This window comes from Mesoplodon bidens (genome assembly GCF_964165515.1).
Source record: "Mesoplodon bidens genome assembly, chromosome: X".
In the NCBI taxonomy this organism is placed as follows: Eukaryota; Metazoa; Chordata; class Mammalia; order Artiodactyla; family Ziphiidae; genus Mesoplodon; species Mesoplodon bidens.
The window spans coordinates 112603760-112624148 of NC_138163.1; the positions used below are offsets into that span (position 1 = coordinate 112603760).

Consider the following 20389-nt stretch of genomic DNA (forward strand, 5'->3'; position numbering starts at 1 on the left):
CTATAGCAAATCAGTTGATTAATCACTAAGCAGCTTATTTAAATGACAAAATATAAAGAGCATTTTTTTTAAATTTTGGAAATCATGCCAGTACTAGAATGAGCCAGATGCTTTACAACATGGTATCCATAATTTAAGAAGTAGTCACTCAAAGGATTTCTAATTCCATTTCCTTATGATTCGGGTTGCTAAAATTTGGAAAAACACTCTGAGGTAATGACAGAGTAAAATTAAATATGCGGATTTCATTGCTAAGGCTTATTTCTGATTATTTTTGCCAAACTTTGCTGTGTATATATTAACCTCGTGATACTCATAGCAGCGGGTGGTGTTGTTTTTAAAAATGTGAATGTATACTTTTTTCTAGATAATTTTAAAGAATGTTGGTTTACATGAGGATTTTTTTTCCTAAAGTTCTAAAACAAACTCTTCAAAGATTTAATTACTCTAACAACAGAAAATGTGAACTTTGTTTTCCAAAGGAGAACAGAGCCTATGGAAATGTTGCTTACAATAATCAGATTGTTGGCTAATCTTAGAGGAGAAAGACATCAATTAATTCACTGAGAAGCATTAGCACTATCTTTTCTCAATAATTCACATCATAAAAATTTTGGGGAAAATTAATTTAGATGATGTTATATATAGCATACATATAATAAATGAATATATATAATAGATGAACATTCATTTATTCAGCCTTGACTTATTTCCTACATGATGATTAAAACTTTCATCAAAAACTTCTCTTTAAAAATCCATCCTAATTCCCACATAAATATAGCTGTACTATAAAAAATATATATTTCTTCTTTAGGGATATCCATAAAATTAAGGATATTCATAACGTGGTGTCTTGGAAGAAATGCTCAGCTTTGGGTGAATACGGATGTTTGGGAAAAATAAAACTCGAAGAAGCATTGCCTTTACTGTGCCTCCTCTCTTATTTATTATTTCTGTCACTTCTTATGTGATCCTGTCCCCAACTTTGCCTCCCTCCCTATTCCTTTTGATCTCCACTTCAGCCTCCATGGTTTCTCCATCATTTTCTGCAGTTGCTTCCCATGGGTCTCACACGCTTGGTCAGGTCGTATATTCCTATTCCTGCCCATGTATTCCCCCATCCCCAATGGCTAGAAAATCCTTGTCTCAGGCCCCTCCAGCATCTTCTTGCCTTTCTAGTTCTTCTGCTTCTCAGCATTTCTTTTTTTCACTTTTTAAGCCTCTTCTTTGTCTCATCTGTATATTTCTGTCTTCTGACCCTGAGCTGTTATCCACTTAGAAAATGGCACATCAGGGCATTGTTCCTCTGAGCAGATCTTCAGCACAGCCATCTGAAATGCTGCCATGAAGTGAGGCTACCTTGCTGTTGTTCATTTTTTCCCATAGCACATGCAAACTGCCTTGATCCAGGTCAAAAAGTATCATAATTGAGGAAATAAAATGCACAAAAATCTCCTTGATTATTTTTCCCCTAGAGATATAGAAGAGAAATGATTTTGAACCAGATGCATAGAATAACACTTGTGTCACACTAACAGACAGTGTTCTCTTGTTAGCATCTTATTGTAAATTTATTCTATAGGACCCTGATATCTAGTAACTTTTCATTTCCAAATAATAAGGACCTATCTATTACTTGCAAATTATTTTAATATGTCTTTTATATAAAAGACTGTCCCTTCCGAAAGCTCTCATTTGGAAAATAGTTTTTTGGGGAAAATAATTTTTAAAAATATTCACAGTGTGTGTTTATGTCCCCCTTTCTAGTCCAAACTCTAGCTATCTTAAGCGTCGTGTATCTTTTAAAAAATAATAACAAAACGCCTATACTTTTTCATTCCTGTCAAAACAGGTTTACTAGAGTTAGTGAACTTAAAATAGTTATTGTATAAGTTAGAAAGTTGATTTGCACTTTCCATCATGTTCATTGCCTTTTCACCACAGCAAAATTGTAAATGTAAACTTATTCCCTAGAAGATGAGCTGGGCTGCAATTTTCAGCTAATTGGGAGAAGCAGCCCTGAGTCGAGCACTGTCAGGCTGATTTGAGTCTTAAGATATGATGATGATTATTGTGTCAAATGTAATCAAGAATGTGGGCTCTGAACTGACTAAAGGCCTGGCTGGTTTTAATTCAGGTTCGTATATGAAGTAGACCTCTGCTTCACTGGTAGTCACAGCTGGCTGTAAAAGTGAGCAATTTTAAAAATACAGTTCTGTTCTCTGTGGAGCTGTAAGGATCAGGGGTTGGATGCACAGAGGGAAGATATCCTCATTCTCTCCTTTAAAAATTCTATTTATTTTCAGTATAATGGTCTCATCTTGAAATTTCCCTGTAGCTCTGTATCAGTGGTTTTCAACCTCCTCAGATCCAATGCCAACCCCTTTCTTTCTTATAACAGATACTTTGTAACACGTTCTTTACTGTCATAAACTAAAATTTGTAGATAATATACCCTACCTACAGACACATTTTTTAAAAAGGGTGCACTGACTTTAATTTTAAAGAGAAATATGAGTCATTTATAATAAAAGAATATGTATTTCAGTATGTAATGATTCAATCAGGATCAAACTAGAACACAAATGAAGGTTCTAGTTAATTATACTGTGAATGCACTATCAACAAATGTGGGGTGACACCAGTGTGTTGTACCGGGACTCAAATACTGTGAGTGGCACTGGCCATCCATAGTGTAATTTTCCAAAATGCTAAACAATTTTTGACAAAATTCTTAACAACACAATGTAAAATTTTCCTTGGATTTTCATGGCAGTTCGTTGCATTTATGGAAAAATCAGTGTGTATTAAAATCTTGACAAAAGTCTTTTATATTTGTATGTAAAGTTGAGTTAAGTTCTAGGTTCAGGTGTTTATAAACAGGGTTTCGCCCTATGTGTGTATCTAGTGGGACATTCAATAGTATTATGGGACTTGGAACAGTGTTTTGTTGTATGTGGAGTCTACCATCTCCAGCCCCTCCCCACGGAATACCAGTAGCACTCTTCAAGCACCCTGTTAGTCAAAATTCTCCCTCAATTTCCAGAAAGCCTCTGTTGTGTTGTCTGTAAGATTTGTTTAAATGTTTTTTCCCGACGAGAACTGATCTATCAATTAATGAAATAACATTATTCTCTGAGAACCTAACCTTTTCTTTCTTGGTGATCCAGTTGCCATTTTATAAGACTGAACGAAATGAGCAAACATTTAACATCTGCTAGATTGTTTAGCACAGTCTTTAAAAATTCTGTGATTATCACTGCAGTTATAATGTATTTCCACCATCTTTATTAAATGCCCTTGTCTCTACAAAAGGGTGATGATGACCTTCCTTTCATAGCTATATTAATTGCCTTCTAACTAGATGTTGACAAATGCAGTTGAATTCTATATTAAAATTACAGGAGATATTATTGTAGCTACCAAAGACATGTAAAATCATGAATGCTTCTTACATGGAGGCTGTGAGAGAAATATGAACCCATTTCTTGCAGAGACTAATCAGGTAATTTAGTAAAACAAACATAGATATACACATAAACAGATTTTTTTAAAAAAACTTATATTATCTATATGTTTGAGGCAAAAATAATTTTTTTCACTGAAGAATTTTTAGAATGGTAGGTAAGCAAAATGCAGCAGTATATTTACATTTCATCAGGACATTTGACGAGGTCTTTCATTAAATTCCTGTGACTAAGTTGGAGAAATCCTGCTAGATGCAAGGTAAACTGGGTGGTTTAGCAACCATTTCACGCTTTTACACAAAGAATGTTGATTAATAGAGCAGTGTTCAGGAATTCCCTGGCGGTCCAGTGGTTAGGACTCAGTGCTTTCATTGCAGGTGGAGTGGGGTGGGGGCCTGGGTTCAATCCCTGGTCGGGGAACGAAGATAAAAACAAAAAATCAGTGTCAAGTGACGAAGGAAGATCTCTGGTGCTATGCCACAATGCTCTATTCTCATCTCTGACATACTAAATTTTTTTTTAATAGATGAACACTTCCGTTATGTTATGTTTTATGTTATATTATGTTATTGGCCACTCCACGTGGCTTGCGGGATCTTAGTTCCCCACCCAGGGATTGAACCCAGGCCCTCGGCAGTGAAAGCATGGAGTCCCAACCACTGGACTGCCAGGGAATTCCCTTATTGGTTTTGTTTTTTTTTTTTGACAGAACATGAGTGGAGCTACAGAGAGGGTGTCTATTCCAGTCTACGGGTGATGCAAAGCAGGGAAGGGAGGAATATGTTGGCTGACAGAGCCAAATGGGTGCCTGGATAGGATGACTTTTAAGGCCCTTTTGGTACATGCTATCTCTGGACCAGGATCAAACTTACAGTCTGTCAGAAAATTTGCCAATCCAATGGATTCATTTTGACAGAACTTATTGTTTGCTTTGCCCTCTGTTTTTGCAATGTACCTAAAAATACATTGAATTAGCATTCTTTGCAGGAGTACATTTAATTTCTTTTTTCAAAATATATATTGTTTTCGTGTAAGAGTAGCAGAAATTCAGTCACGGACAATTAAATGTGACATGTTGCCCAGTGAAATAGTCCACCATTTCACTTTAACTGCTAATACAAAAGTTGATGGAACATATAAGCTCCAAAGATTTAATATCCACACTTCTACAAAGCAAAACATAATTTTGATCACAGGATTGCTTATTCTCATTTTTAAACATCTTAGTTATATCTGAGTAATAGTCTATTATGCAGTCAATTCTCTGTAACAAACAAGAGGATATCTACAAGTTACTGTGAGGTTCAACTGAAATAGTATATGAGAAAGCAGTGTATAAACTTTAAAATTCTATACAAATATAAATTATTATTCAATAAATTTGCATCAAGAAATAATTCTAATTTATGAGTGTTTTAGAAACAAGGGATTGTGACCTCATTTTTAGAAGCTGTGCCTATTCCATTTTAATTTAATGTATTGAGTGTCTGCTAAATGCCAGGAACTGTGGTGTGAATCCTTGTCCTCAAGGAATTTACAGTAAGTTCATGATGATGGCTGATGATGATGATGATGATGATAATGAAAATATAGAGCCTTTTATAAGTAGTGCATTCATAAGTAAGAGGATTTTTGAAAGTACGTGCAGCCCTCAGATTTATTCCTTTAGTGTTGTAGTTTTAACTGAAAAAATAAATCCTTTATTTTTTACTATTCTTCATAAATTTGACTTGATTTTATAGAAGGCCATCAGTATATTTCACATAATCTAGTTCTTTTAAATGTAGTTTCTCCCCATAGTAATTAAAAGTAAGAAAGCAGGAAACTTTAAATCTTTGTTTTGATCATTAGTTTTAATTAGCTCAAGTTACTTGTAATCCTACAAGTCTTATAAATCATATCTGAGTCATTAAAAGGGATTGAAAATTAAAAGGGCAATTCTTTCAGAGTCTACCAAGACAGAGTCACTTTGAGAGATTAATTCATTTCTCAACCAGTCTTATTAAAATGTATCTATTTTACTGTAATATTTCTAGGAAAGAAACATATGAAGGTTTGGTTTTCTTGTTAGATAATTTTAGTGTATAACATTTCTCAAAAGATGTAGATTTCCAGATTATCTTGGTATCATTAGCAAACATAAATTACCATTATAAGAAGGCCACAACCGTCTGTACTATAATTTTCTATTATTTCATAAGAATAAAAATATTTTGTTCCTGACTGTAATGCCCTCTTTTAAAATAAAATCCTCAAGCCTACTTCAAGTCCAAAGTGCAGTATTCATTTTAATAGGTCTCTTAGGTGGCAGCTGAAGATGATAAGCAAAGGAATAATAATTTTTGTCTTCACCCAAATATACACCATAATCCTAATTTTTATAATAATCACAGCAAATGAGGCGCTTTTGAGAATAGTACTATATTAATATCCATTATGTTTACCTCACAGGGAGATTGGCAAGTCTACCTTAAGAGATAATGTCAGAGTGGACTAGAGCCACTTACGTTGGAAACTGCCCAGCCTCTCTGAAAGTCAGGTTTCTCAACCATAAAATGTTGATGATAATAACAACCTACCCCATTAACCTCATCAAGTTGTTTAACATATCAAAGGAGAAGATATACAGAGAAGAGCTTGAAAACTGAAGAGCATTGTTTTAGCGCAAAATTCTATAACAATAAATGTTGAATTTAAAGGACTCTCAAAAGTGCATTATTAAACGCAAGAGTGCTGAATGAGGAATTGAGTAATAAAAGTCACAAATATTTAGAGACTATAACTTGAAGTTCATATCAGGAATTATGAAATCGTTCGTATTTCTAAATTCCATTGAGAGACCTGTACTGTAAGTTCATATAATCAGTTGATATGTTTTTAGCCACTTCTTTCCTTTTAAAGGGAATCTGCTATACGTTTGCCTTTTGATCTTAGAAAATTGAACCAACCTGCCTTGCTGTCTTCTGAATATTATATAACAGCATCTAACAGTCTACTGTTCTCTTTATTTTTTCTAAGTTATTGAGGATGGGAATGCATATTTGTTTGCACAGTCTTATGAGACTTCCAGGAGATGATCTTTTTCATTGGTTTCTATCCTAGTTTTCATATATCCTTTAGAAGAGAAGAAAGCTACTCAATCTAGCTTATCAACAATTAGGAAAATATATCTTTTAAAGAGATTAACACTGCAAGTGACCAAAACCAACTTAAAGATTCTCATTATACAAATCAGAGAGAATTTATTTAGAGTAGAAATTGTGTCCAATTATAAACCCAACCCTAATCTAAGTTTGTATTCATCTGGACGGTAGTATAACTGTACATTTTTCTAAAGGTTTTTTACAGTTCTGTAAATATCCAAAATAATATTTTTGAGTCTCTGTATGTGAACCAAACCAAATGTAATCAATTACTCCCAACATTATTTTTAAACTTCTCCAAATAGTACCTTAAGGTATTGTATCAGTAGAAAAATATAAAACACAGATCTTAGACTAAAGAATGTTAACATTTGTTAACATGCAAGGTAGTATCTTGAATACTGCACTTGCTCATAATATTTTGTATATTTTTTATCAATTTCTTTTTCTCAGTGATAAATGCCTGAAACACAAGTCAAGTGAAGTGAGTAATGCAAAGAATAGTACAGAGTACATTTTCACTGCTGTCTCCTAACGTTTCTTTTCAGAAATATCCCAATGCTTTTAGGAAAAGTGTATAATTATGGTTATTTCTCTAATGATATATTGTGCAAATCTCAATTTTAAAAATGTCCATAGGGGCTTCCCTGGTGGCGCAGTGGTTGAGAGTCCGCCTGCCGATGCAGGGGACACGGGTTCGTGCCCCGGTCCGGGAAGATCCCACATGCCGCGGAGCGGCTGGGCCCCTGAGCCATGGCCGCTGAGCCTGCATGTCCGGAGCCTGTGCTCCGCAACGGGAGAGGCCACAGCAGTGAGAAGCCCGTGTACCGCAAAAAAAAAAAATGTCCATAGAGTAAAACAATAAAAGAGATGGAACATGTATTTTGAAATTCCTTACATGACTGATAATACCTATATTCTCTTAGTATCCAAAGATAAAGTTCAGGTGTTATATTTTTTTTACTAAAATGTCTGTAGCATTGAAGAAAGTTTAAATAGATAGCTTCAGAACTGTGGTTTATCTTTAGAGGACTAATCTATTTCTTCGTGCAAGTGCGTTGCTTCTGCACATGTTAAAAAGTCATCCTGCGTTGTCTGGGGTGACGAAAGATAGGAATGAGTTTTCTGAGAACTAATCAGCAATACTTTGGGAACATTTAGGTTGTGGTTTCCAATTAACTGTGGAGAGTTTGAGTGATTTAGTACCAGACCTCAGGAGAGAGGGGATGAAAACCTCATTAATGCATATGTCGGTGAACAGAAAACCAGCAGATTTGCGTTGAAAATGGAGTTTTTGTGTGTTGAAGCAAAGACCGGCTAGATCTTTCTACTATAGTTAGGGTGAGAGAATATCTTTGCATGTGTGGGTTCCCTCTGGGTAGGTTTATATGTGTTTCATTGATGCCGCTTATGGTAAAGTAACAAATAGATAAATTTGTGCTCCAAAATGAAGGCCAGGATTCAGAGGCATAAACTTTCCTGCACTTTTCTTTCTTTTACTACAATGAATATATCAGAGAGGAGTGGACACCAGTATCTGTTTTCAGAGTTAGAAAAACCTCTTTTTTTAGGATGCAAGACTTGGGCTATAATCCCAATTCTGCCACTTACTTGTGTGCAACTTTGGGGAAGTCATTATGGTTCTCTCAGAATCAATCTTCCCAACAGCAAAATGAAACCAGCAATAACCTATGACATATATCTAAAAGGTTTCTGATTTGTATAAAAATCAATTCAATTAGGCAAACTTTTATTGAGCATCCATCACTGTATTTTGAGATAAAGCCCAGCTAGATGATCCCCACTTCCTTTGATGAGAAAAGGAAACAACTGTTTAAAAAGATAAACATTTGTTTATTTGATAAACAAATGTTTATCACTTGTTTGGCAAATTGAGATAGAAGTTCATGAATACAGTGTGATGCATATTACATTTGGGCTACTGGTAGGGAATCCAGATGAACTATAACCCAAATCATATTGTAACTATAGTTAAATGTTTACCTATGTGTCTCCTCCACCAGACTTGAATATGTTAAATGCCAAAGTCCACGTCCATGTCTCACTGACTTTTGTGTCACCATCACCAAGCATAAATCCTGGCACATAATACATATGGACTAGATGCATGGATCACCTAATCAATGAGATGTTGGTAGGCATGTGGAAATAAGAATGAGGTTCAGATTTAAAGATAATCTGTGTGGAGGTTGAACCCACTGGAATGAAACATCCAACGGGAAACATACAAAGAAAAAGAGAAACACACTGTAAGTAGAAAAAATAGGGGATACCTTGTGAAATGGTGAGAGAATAAATCTGAACATACTTTAAAATCTTTAAAGAGCTATATAGATTATTAGATTTAAAATTTATTTTCTATGCTGGACCTTACAGCCTTCATCTCACACCCTTTGTCAATTGTTCCATTAAAAGGACAGAGTATATTTCTCACTTTAGAGTTTGATAACAGAGGAGAAAAGAGAAACATCCTCTCATTGCCACAACCCTTTTGGGTCATATATCTAAGGAGATGTTGCCCAAAGACAAATAAAGCCACAGTCTTAGAATTGTTGCTAGAAAGGGATCTAATGGGATACTAGTCCAAGCATTATTGAAGGATTTGGCTTAGATTCATGCTTTTCATTAGTGCAAATTACTAATAGAATTGCTGGAGATTAAAAGGAATCCTTTCTACAAACTGCTGTATAGCCATAGGTAATAAAATTCTAGCTGCCCCTTGCAAATACAATGTAGAGTTATGTTTTTTTTTAATAATCAAAATTAATTTATTTACTAGCAAACTAGTAGAGACTGTTATGGTTACAGAGAATTTGAATGTCAGGTTAACCCTGGTTCTATGAGTAGTGTTTGACGTTGCCAGAAATCTTTTGGTCCAAAGTCCAAGTGCTTGCTGCTAAGGTACTCACTTTCTGTGATCTATGTCTAACAACAAAAAAAGGGGAAAAAAAAGTCATCCTGTAATTCTTCCCCTAAAAATATCATAGGAAATGATAGTGGTTAAAATGCAAATAAACCAAGAAGGAAAGATTGAGAGTGTTTTATTTGGTTACTCCATGACAATACCAGGGCACAGATGGAAGTATTATTTAGTAGAAGACTAAGTGCTGTGAATTTCCCCAGTTGTCACACTTTCAGAAACACCTGGGCAAAATAGCCTTCTATATCAGACTGAGCCTTTTTTTCCCTAAAAATATTCAATGTGTTTGTTTCTGTTTGCTTATATATATATTTATTATATATGTATATATTAAAAATCCTATAATATAGTGCACTGATTAAATATCATCCATCCATGTATCTAATCATGGAATATTGTCTATATATTAATTAAGCTCTTCAGCCTTACCTTGGAAAGTAGTAGGTTTCCCTTTTCTCTTTTGCTTTTCATGTATTAGGTGGACCCATAAGAAATTAGTGATATTCAACTTAATAGAAAATCTGGAGTCTTAGAGATTTATTCAGAGATACCATGGTGTGTGTGTATGAAGGATCAGATTATTACTTATCTGATTGCCCCATTGATAATCAGTTCTTAAAAAGAAAATGGAGATACTGAAGACATGCCTTCTGTGATTTTTCCCCTTTATGCAGACTTGTCTCTGGATGAGCACCTTCTGGGGCAGATGCAGGATTGCACTAAGCTTTATAGCTCCAGCACTTTGCCCCTTCAGTAGATTCTTGCTTCTAACTGGTGATAATGCAACTCTGCCTTATCTATAGATCTCCTTAAAGGGCAACCAAAGGTGCAGTGGCTCTTCAGGCTCAATTGCTGAGTGTGAGAATCCTCCATCCTGTCTCCTTTTGAGACCACAATCTGTGCAAGTATAGTTATATATTTCTCCACATACATTTTGTAACAAGTATATTTTTCAAAAATATTTTTAAAATTTATTTTATTTTATTATTATTTTTTTTGGCTGTGTTGGGTCTTTATTGCTCTGCACGGGCTTTCTCTACCTGCGGTATGGGGGCTTCTCATTGTGGTGGCTTCTCTTGTTGCACAGCACGGGCTCTAGACACGTGGGCTTCATTAGTTACACCACGGGGACTCACTAGTTGTGGCTCACGGGCTCTAGAGCGCAGGCTCAGTAGTTGTGGCGCACGGGCTTAGTTGCTCCGCGGTATGTGGGATCTTCCCAGACCAGGGCTTGAACCCGTGTCCCCTGCATTGGCAGGCGGATTCTTAACCACTGCGCCACCAGGGAAGCCTGATGTTCAAGATTTTTAGTTTTGTTCTAGGCCAATTTTTTTTGTTTCTTTATGATTCTTATTATTTCTACATTTTTATTTTATCCTATAAGCCATTTAAAGCCATATGGTGACAGAAAATTTTAAAGTATGGCATATAGTCAGAGCTATTTGGAATGCACAAATATGGCATACAAGTACCCTTGACTCATTTCTAGTCTAGACTTGGCACAATTAAAGTTTAAGAATTCAGCGTACATAGATTGATCTCAGGAGAAAGGATGCAGCCTTAAGTCTCCCACACAAGCAGGAAATAACAATCTCACCTCTGATCGAAGAGATTTTTCTGCTATTGCTGCCACTGAATTTTTTTAACGTATTTCCAAATTAGAAAATATTCAGCCTGATGTTGTCAATATTTCAGACCATGAGGGTATCGTTTGGGAAAACAGTGCCTTACGGTCCTGAGAGAGTTACTGCTCTTCCCTAAGGGCCTAATTTACAAAGCAGCAAGCTCACTGGTAGGATTTGGCTGGAAATCTCATTGTCTCGGTAGAACCCTTTCATCCGATTTATGTGCATCACATTTTAGAAAGTTATTTACTAGTTACTTTCTCTGGAAGCAGAGGGTAAGTGGTGTTTCCCTTTAAGGATAGAGGAACTAAGATGCATCAGGTGCAGCTCATCATGATGATGAAGCTGATAATAAAATGCACAGTATCTAATTCTCCAAGCTTCCCTCTGCCATGAGGGAGTTTCACACTGCTCTTTTATTTTGTGTGCATTTGGAGTATGTTAGAATATACATCAGTGTCTAACCCTGCATTTGTCTTCTGCAATGTGACAGCTTATTTCTATGCCAGATTTGGAGCTGGTGGTGGAGTAAATCTTAGTGATTTGCAGTGCACGAGCCAACCTAAAATATTAGGTTGAACCGGATGAAATTGCCCCTTTTGCAGGTCAGAAATGGTCAAGCATTAGCAATTACACATGCTTCAACCTGTACATTTGTACGTTTCATGACAGATTATAACATTAAGATTCTCAGTGTTGTTGCAATGGTTCTGAATTTTTAAATCATATTAAATAATAAGATAAATAAATAAGCAAATAACGATATTTTGATATTTCTCCCCGCATTGATAATTTGCCTGGAAACTAAATAAGCAGGGAGCCAGCAGTTCAGGTTAGCCCTTGAACTCCACGAGGTTTAACTGATTTGCCCAACCAGAACACCAAGCTACCTTTCAGCTGTGCAGTATTCAAGTTTATTTAGGAGTTGATAAATGGCTTAGTGCAATGCTTCCTTTTTTCCAATAGCTGCATCCTCATAAACCTATTCTACCCTCCACCAGTTAATGCAGACAGAAGATTTTTATCCAGTATGAGCACCGAAACTACACTGTGGAAGACTGTATGCTCAGCAAAAACCTCACCCACGATGAATAAACAGCTCTTCCGGGGGCTTTGCTGCCGCTGGCTTGGCAGGAGTTGTTTATTGCCTGGTTTGCACATCCCATGATAAAGTTGCTGCTGAAATAAATTGCAGTTTTGCATAATTATTGACAATCACATCTTAACAAGCAGTGTGTATCATATTCAAGTGTTCAATTTTTTTTAAATCCATTTTTAGCTTATGTTTAATCCCAGAAAGTGTTTGTGTAATAATAGAAGGCAAATATGGCATGTAAATAGAGTACTAATTTCCTCATTGCAGACAAAATTTACCTGAATCTTTTTTAGATGGGACTGTTATTGCCTCAGGCAATTTTCCTTCCCAAGCTATTATTATGTAGATGTTTGCTGAGGGCGTATGTGTGTGTATCCACAATACATGTATTATATATATTATCAGAAAATATGAATAACTTTTCTTTAGACTTTTGTGTCATTAGGGAATTTGGTTCATTCCGTCTAAAAGATTAGAGAAATGAGATGGGATGTGGGCAGAGGGAACTAACATTTTTGAGCAACTATAATGTGTGAGGCACTCAGCTTTACACACATTGTTGTATTTTCACTCTCATCACAGCAATATGTATTGCAGATAAGAAATCAGAGAGGTTAAGTAACTTGCCATATCACACACTTCGTAGAGGATATTGGGATTTGAACCCAGATCTGTCTGGATTTTAGGCTCCACTTTTTCCATTACACATAACATTTTTCTTTTGGAAAATATTCTCAGTTGTATGACCATCAGGTAATGAAAATTAAAGCTAACACAATTAGAACATGATAGTGTTATGCAAAATTACATTTTGTACAATGGTTTCTATGAAACACAGCGGCCATGGCTCACGGGCCTAGCCGCTCCGGGGCATGTGGAATCCTCCCAGACCAGGGCACGAACCCATGTCCCCTGCATCGGCAGGCGGACTTTCAACCACTGCGCCACCAGGGAAGCCTGGTTTTCCTACTTCTTAGTCTTTTTGTTCTCTTTTGTTCTTCAGTCCCCTTCTCTTTCTTCCTCCAGTGTTCAACTTTCTTTTCTAGGTTTGCATTTCTCCTGGCCTATCTAATCATGATTTCCTGCCTCAGGTGACATCAAAGATAAGCATGGTATAGATTTTAGGGTTTTACCTGTAAAGATTAGCTTAAACTTTTGCAGCATATTAAAATAAGCTTTCAAAATTGACCAGCAGAAACTAAAAAGTTAAAAAAAAATTTTTTTTGGAAAATTCACATGTGAACTTTCAAAAATCTAAAAGTCCAAATACACACACACACACACACACACACACACACACTATCCTAGTGGTTGATGCTTTGGAGAGGAGTTTTAGCAACAGCTCACCCCTTTGTTCTTATATTACAATTTAGTCCCTTGGACTTTGCTCTTTTCGTGGGATTCACTGGGTGCGCCTTTCTGATGTTTGAGGAGAATTGCATCTGGACATTTGTTCTTTTGCAGAGTGAGTGAGCGAGAGACTGCTTTGGAAGAAACTCATAGATTACTGCAACAGTTCCCGCTGGACCTGGAGAAGTTTCTTGCCTGGCTTACGGAAGCCGAAACAACTGCCAACGTCCTGCAGGATGCCACCCATAAGGAAAGGCTCCTAGAAGACTCCAAGGGAGTAAGAGAGCTGATGAAACAATGGCAAGTAAGTCAAGCATTTCTACTTTATCCCTCTTGTGAATCCAGTTGAAGAATTCTCAGCATTTGTCCTTGTAATTGATACGCTGTGGACGAAATGAAACAGTTGTTTTACATGGCCTTATGTATTTAAGCGTTTGGGCTAGAAGAAGAGAGACAGAGGAAAAAGGAAAAATCATTTATTATTTCATTTAATACCCCAGTCTTCTAAATAGTGTGTGTTTTTGACCAGGAAAAACTTGCCCATAAAGCTAGAGCTTTGATAAGAAGAAACTTTGCTCAGAGAAATAAATTAGGGATTGGCTTATTAAATTTGAAAAAGTTGCCATTTTTGAGTGTTTATTTACTATTTTACGTGGAAAGCATCTGTATGAATTGTCTGTTTTATTTAGCGTTGCTAACTGAATCAGTTTCCCTTCATTACTTTCCAGTAAGTTTTGAAATGTTAATCTGGCATCTTGTAGCTTTCTTCCTAGCATGATCTGTGAAAATAAAAATGAGATGGCTAAATTTGTCATAGTTAATGATCACAGAATTTTCGACAGTTGTTCTTCCTAGAAACAGGAATGACTGCTATAAAATTTCATATGCATAAACAGTGAAAACAGAAGTTTCAGGTAGTTTTGTTTACATGAAGTCTTGGTGAGAATCTTATTCTGTAGTTCAGGAAGGCTCCTTTCAGGACCTGACATAATTTTCCTGACCTACAATGGAGTTTTGTTATGTATAGTTGAGTTTTCTGACTTGATATAAGAAGTTTACTGGTACCGCAAATAAAATTTGGAGTGTTAGAATAATAGGATCCATTTTTAGGACCAACTTCAGTTTTTTAATATTTTAAAATTATGATGAAAAAAGGGATAGCATATCCTAGGTTGAAAAATAATTCCAAAATCAAATCATATTAAGCAACGTTTCATCTCCTCCCCTCCTTGTTGTTCTTCTTTTCTTCTGTTTCGATAGGACATTTGATCTACTCGGATGCTCTCGTATGTAGAGTAGATGACAGTGGCAATTTAGAGCTTCTTGGATTCCTCATTCTTGCTTTATCATTATCCTCGGACCCCACTTGCTCCCCCACAACGTGTGTTGAGTTAGTTTGATCATTTGGAGGTAGTTTGTTTAGAACAATACCTGACTTTATCTTCCCAGATATCTCCCATGGCTTGTGAATGTCCATGCAGTGTAAAGTTCGCTTTTTTGGTCACTCTTAGATAAACAGTTAGAAAATGTGCTGCTGTAACATATTTGATTTATGATATTTCATAAGTAAAATTTTATTTCTCCTTGTCCATGCCCATAAAGCCACCCTAGAATTTTAAATATGTGGATTCACATACTCCCCTCAGCTATGGTAAATAAAGAGTAAAACTTTAAGTGGATTTTTTTTAAGCAGATTCCTTTTAAAAATAAATCCAGTGACTCAGTTTTATAATAGGGGCTTAATAAAATATTTCTTAAATTGATGGATGTCTTGTTGAGGGCAAAACAAGGATACATCCATCTATCTCCTATACTTTTAATATATATATATCTATAGTACTCATACAATGAAAATTCATATATAAATTTCTCATCATGAGAAACTGCAAGATTCTGAATCATTAAAGAAAAAAACTGCAGTGTTTGTTTCCTATGTTTACTATGGAAGAATGGAGAAAAAAGTACATTTTGTGTTTAGATTTCTGATCTCTTTGAAAAATAGTTGGAAATTATGCCGAGGAAACTTTCTTAGCTTATTCTATATTACTCATAATGTATTTACTCTTAAAAGCCATATAAAACTCCCTTAGAGTTCCTGAAAACCTTAGACATATCATTTTCCCCTTAACTATAGTAGGACTAACTAAGATTCCAATGTTATTTTAAAAGAGACAATTTCTCATTCCCTCTCAGTTAATGTTGTATCTTCTATAAATTCCAGTTGCCTGAGGTTGAAACTACATTTTATGGATAGGAATGACATTTATAACCAGCTCTGATTTTCAGTTAGATGGCTGAATAATGGTCTTTTGATGAAAGATTCGAAGATGTCATGGTAAAAACTCTAAACTACTGAAACTTTTGATTATTGTTAATGGCACATTTCAGCTGATAGAATTGAATCAAGATACTGGGGTTTAAAAGCAACAAATGGAAATGCCAAGCTTGAAAGTAAATAAAACCATATACCTTAGGAGATTACATGCAGTTTCAGTATTTCAGCTAAATCGAAGTGTTTGCTTTTTTCCCCTCTGAAGATGACTTTCTTTTAATTTTGAACAAAAGGAATGTTCTCTAATAATGTGTGAGGGAATAAAGTGTAACTGTATGCCTTTCACTTCGTTTGCAGAAGCTGGTAGCATTATATTCATTGTTTGATTCATGCTGTATAGCAAGAATAGTTAAATGTTACATATTAAAAGAGGAAACTCCAAATGCCTAGCCAGAGCAGCGGCTCTCCCAACAGATTTCAATATATCTGTCCACCCAAAACCATGTTTTACTTTATACAAATGCTGCTGAATGGAGTCAGGGGGTTAGAAAATGGGTTTTTCTCTGTGACTGTCAATCGGTTTTTCTATATATGGAGACTCCAGCTCTTACTAGAGTACCTGACTATCACTGCTTATCATCCACTTCATAAGATGTTTAATTCTCCCAGCAATAATTACAATTCCTGGGTTTGATAAGCATACATGTATTATGAAGTATATGCTTCCTGAATGGAATTAACCTGGTTAATTCCACTCTGAAAGCCATTAAAGTTTCTTCCTTATATTAGAAAAAAAATGTTATTTACTTTCCTTACTAAAAGCAAAGTCATTATATTTGACCTTGTGCTTTAGGATGAGGAGATTTTTTTCTTATAAGTATTGTTATTTCTGACAGTATAACTGGAATCTTAAAGCCAATATATTTTTATAGAGTACCATATAGAGCCCTAAGAGGTGACAGTTTGAAAATTTTTAAATTGTAAATTTATTCTTAAAATGAAGAACTGTATTCATAATCGAATCAGATTCTTCCTGTGTCCAAAACATTTCCTGCTTTGGGCCTTAGAGAACTGATAAAGATGGTCGCAGTTCTAAGTTCTAACATAAAACCATGGGTAACTAACTGAAAATAGTTAGTTAAACATGCAGACTGCATGTTTACTAATGTTTCACAAGAATTTCACCAATCTTAACTGATTCTCTAAGCACCCCCAAGAGATAATTGTAATACCAGCTTGTAAAGAAGGTGTGTGAGGATGGGTATGTGGTGGGGAGAGATGGTCATAAAGGTGGCATAATTAGGGTCTTTTTCTCAGCAAGAGAGACTATGGAGCAATTAATATTTGAGATTCCCTCATCTGTGATCTGGGTCATGTCTCAGGCCATATCTCTCAACTCACTCCCTCCTCTAATTTCATTTGTTTTACCTACGTCTCCTCCCACCCTCCCCCACCCATTATAGAAATGCTCTTCTATTAAACAAAATACTTCCAGAGAGACAAGGTTGATAAATTTTGAATTGTACATCAGAGTACACCTGGAAATTGATTAAGCTACCTTAAATTTCTAATACGTTATTGAAATTGTGGAATTTAGCTTCTTCAGTGTTGCTCACAATATATTTTGGCCCAACTGATTCATTCCAAAGGAAGAAGGAAGAATGAAACCTCAGTAGCAAAATTAGTATCCTGAATAAATTGGATTATCGTATTTCTAGGTGCATCTGAAAAGAGAGAGGTAATCTGAAGATCCCTAATTCTAAGAAAAGAAAGCGCTCTGTGTATTCCTTTTTGTTGCTATAATTTGAATTGAGTCTTATATGTACTTTTTAATCTTTCTCCTTCGGTGTCTAAAGATTATGAAAGTTTACCTTGATGTTTTTCTTTTGCCTAGTGATGTCTGCCTGCCATTTTTGATATACAAAATACATATATATATATATATATATATATATATATATGTTCCCTAAGAACTTTGATTGATTCATCAAATCTTTATTAAATACCTGTTGGATGCCTAGCATGGTGTTAGCACTAGCATTATGAACATGATTAGAGAGATGTTTTTCAAACGTAGTTCAAAGTACTAGGTTATGTAATCAATTTAATGAGTATCAATCCACATTTTTTTAAACAGAAAGGAATAAAATTAATAGAATAGAAAATAACAAGAGTCCATCAGTCTTAAATAAGAGTCAGTATTATTTTCTGAAGCTTTGGTTTCAACTATTTGCATATATGTGTGTGTATGTGTGTGGCTGTACATACTGGATCAGTGTGTAGCATATATTCAAAAGCCTCTGCATTAGAGTATGGTTTCTGCCCTTGGGATGCTTATATTCCAGAGGTGAAGATAGTTATGCTAAGACAAAATTGTATAGTAGTGTGATGAGTGTTACAGTAGAGGGCTGGACAGGATCTAGTAAAAACAGAAGATGATTAAGGTAAGCTTGCCAGAGAGGCCAGGAAACTCACCTAGAACACTGTTTTTCAGTCTTGCTTATACATTGGAGGAGATTTTTTAAATGCTGATCTCTGGGTTCTACCCCCAGAGATTCAAACTGGATTGATCACAGCATGTCCTGTCCATGCTTCTCATGTCCAGCCAAGGTTGAGAACCTCTGTTCAGAGAAAGTTAGAAGAATGTGTTAGGAGTTGGCTAGATACACGGAGTTAAAAAGGGAAGGAAACAGCATGTTGAAAGTCCTGGACAGTTGGGTAGTTCGGGAAGAGAAAGGTACTTCTCTGTGGGTGGGGTATAATTATTATAAGAAATGAGTTTGGAAAGATCAGCTGGGGCTAAATTATGTAGAAAGGCAGCATGGTACAGTAGATAGAGTATAAGCCTTGTAAGCAGAAAGACCACTTATTTCACCTATTTTACCACTTGTTGCCTAACCTCTAAGTCTCAGTTATATTCTTCTGTACAATAAAAATAATACTTCACAGGATTTTGTGAGGAATAAATGACAGAATACATGTAGAATGCCCACCGGAGGGGCAGAGTGTTGCACTCAAAGTGTTCGGTATGTTTTACCTGTCTTTTCCTCCCTCTGTCTGCCTATCTTTAAGAGTTTGGACTTCATCTGTAGTCTATGCGAAGTCACAGCATGTTTTTAAGCAAGGAAATGGAATAACCTAACTTATGTTTTTGAAAGATCACTCTGGTAGCTGTGTGGAGAGTGAATTGGAAGGATATGAGACCTGTCCAGGAACGAAAGTTAGAAAGTTATTTCTGTAATATTCCAAGCAAGAAATGATCATTAAGGTGTTGGGGTTGAACAAAGGAAACAGATGTGTGAGCTATTTGGAGGGAAAAACTAATATTGTGATGTAGATTATGGGAGGAAGAGGTGAGGGGGGAATGTGAGGTACAGTGAGGAGTCACTGACCGCTTACCATTTGGCATGACTGGGTGCCTTACAGAGTTGCAGAATTAAAGAGGAAAAATAATTATGGGAAGAGAAGTCAAGAATGCGGCTGGTTTTTCTTTCTCAAGGTTGCTTTGGCTATCCGGGGTCTTTTGTGTCTCCATACAAATTTTAAGATTTTTTGGTTTTAGTTCTGTGAAAAATGCCATTGGTAATTTGATATGGATTGCATTCACTCTGTAGATTGCCTTGGGTAGTAGAGTCATTTTGACAATATTGATTTTTCCAATCCAAGAACATGGTATGTCTTTCCGTCTGTTTGTGTCATCTTAGATTTCTTTCATCAGCATCTTAGAGTTTTCAGAGTACAGGTCTTCTGTCTCCTTAGATAGGTTTATTCCTAGGTATTTTATTCTTTTTGATGCAGTGGTAAATGGGATTGTTTCCTTAATTTCTCTCTCTGATCTTTCGTTTTTAGTGTATAGAAAATGCAACAGGTTTCTGTGTATTAATTTTGTAACCTGCAGCTTTACCAGATTCATTGATGAGCTCTAGTAGTTTTCTGGTAACAGCTTTAGGATTTTCTATGTATAGTATCATGTCATCTGCAAACAGTGACAGCTTAACTTCTTCTTTTTCAATTTGGATTCCCCGTTATTTCTTTTTCTTCTCTGACTGCCATGGCTAGGACTTCCAAAGCTATGTTGAATAAAAGTGGCAAGAGGGCTACCCTGGTGGCGCAGTGGTTGAGAGTCCGCCTGCCGATGCAGGGGACACGGGTTCGTGCCCCAGTCCGGGAAGATCCCATGTGCCGCGGAGCGGCTGGGCCCGTGAGCCATGGCCACTGAGCCTGTGCATCTGGAGCCTGTGCTCCGCAACAGGAGAGGCCGCAGAAGTGAGAGGCCTGCATACTGCAAAAAAAAAAAAAAGTGGCAAGAGTGGACATCCTTGTCTTGTTCCTGATCTTAAAGGAAATGCTTTCAGCTTTTCACCACTGAGTATGATGTTAACTGTAGGTTCATCGTATATGGCCTTTATTATGTTGAGGTATGTTCCCTCCATGCCCACTTTCTGTAGAGTTTTTATCATAAATGGTGCTGAGTTTTGTCAAAAGCTTTTTC

The 20389-nt window shown here is 36.1% G+C and overlaps 1 protein-coding gene across 2 annotated transcripts in view; it reads left to right on the plus strand.

Moving 5' to 3' along the window:
• DMD (dystrophin) overlaps window positions 1-20389 on the plus strand; it is a 2087389-nt gene that overhangs the window by 1578969 nt on the left and 488031 nt on the right. For both annotated transcript variants that reach the window (XM_081221405.1, XM_081221404.1), the window contains exon 55: window positions 13740-13929. In XM_081221405.1, coding sequence (XP_081077531.1) covers window positions 13740-13929 — 190 coding nt within the window. The remainder of the gene's footprint in view (window positions 1-13739; window positions 13930-20389) is intronic.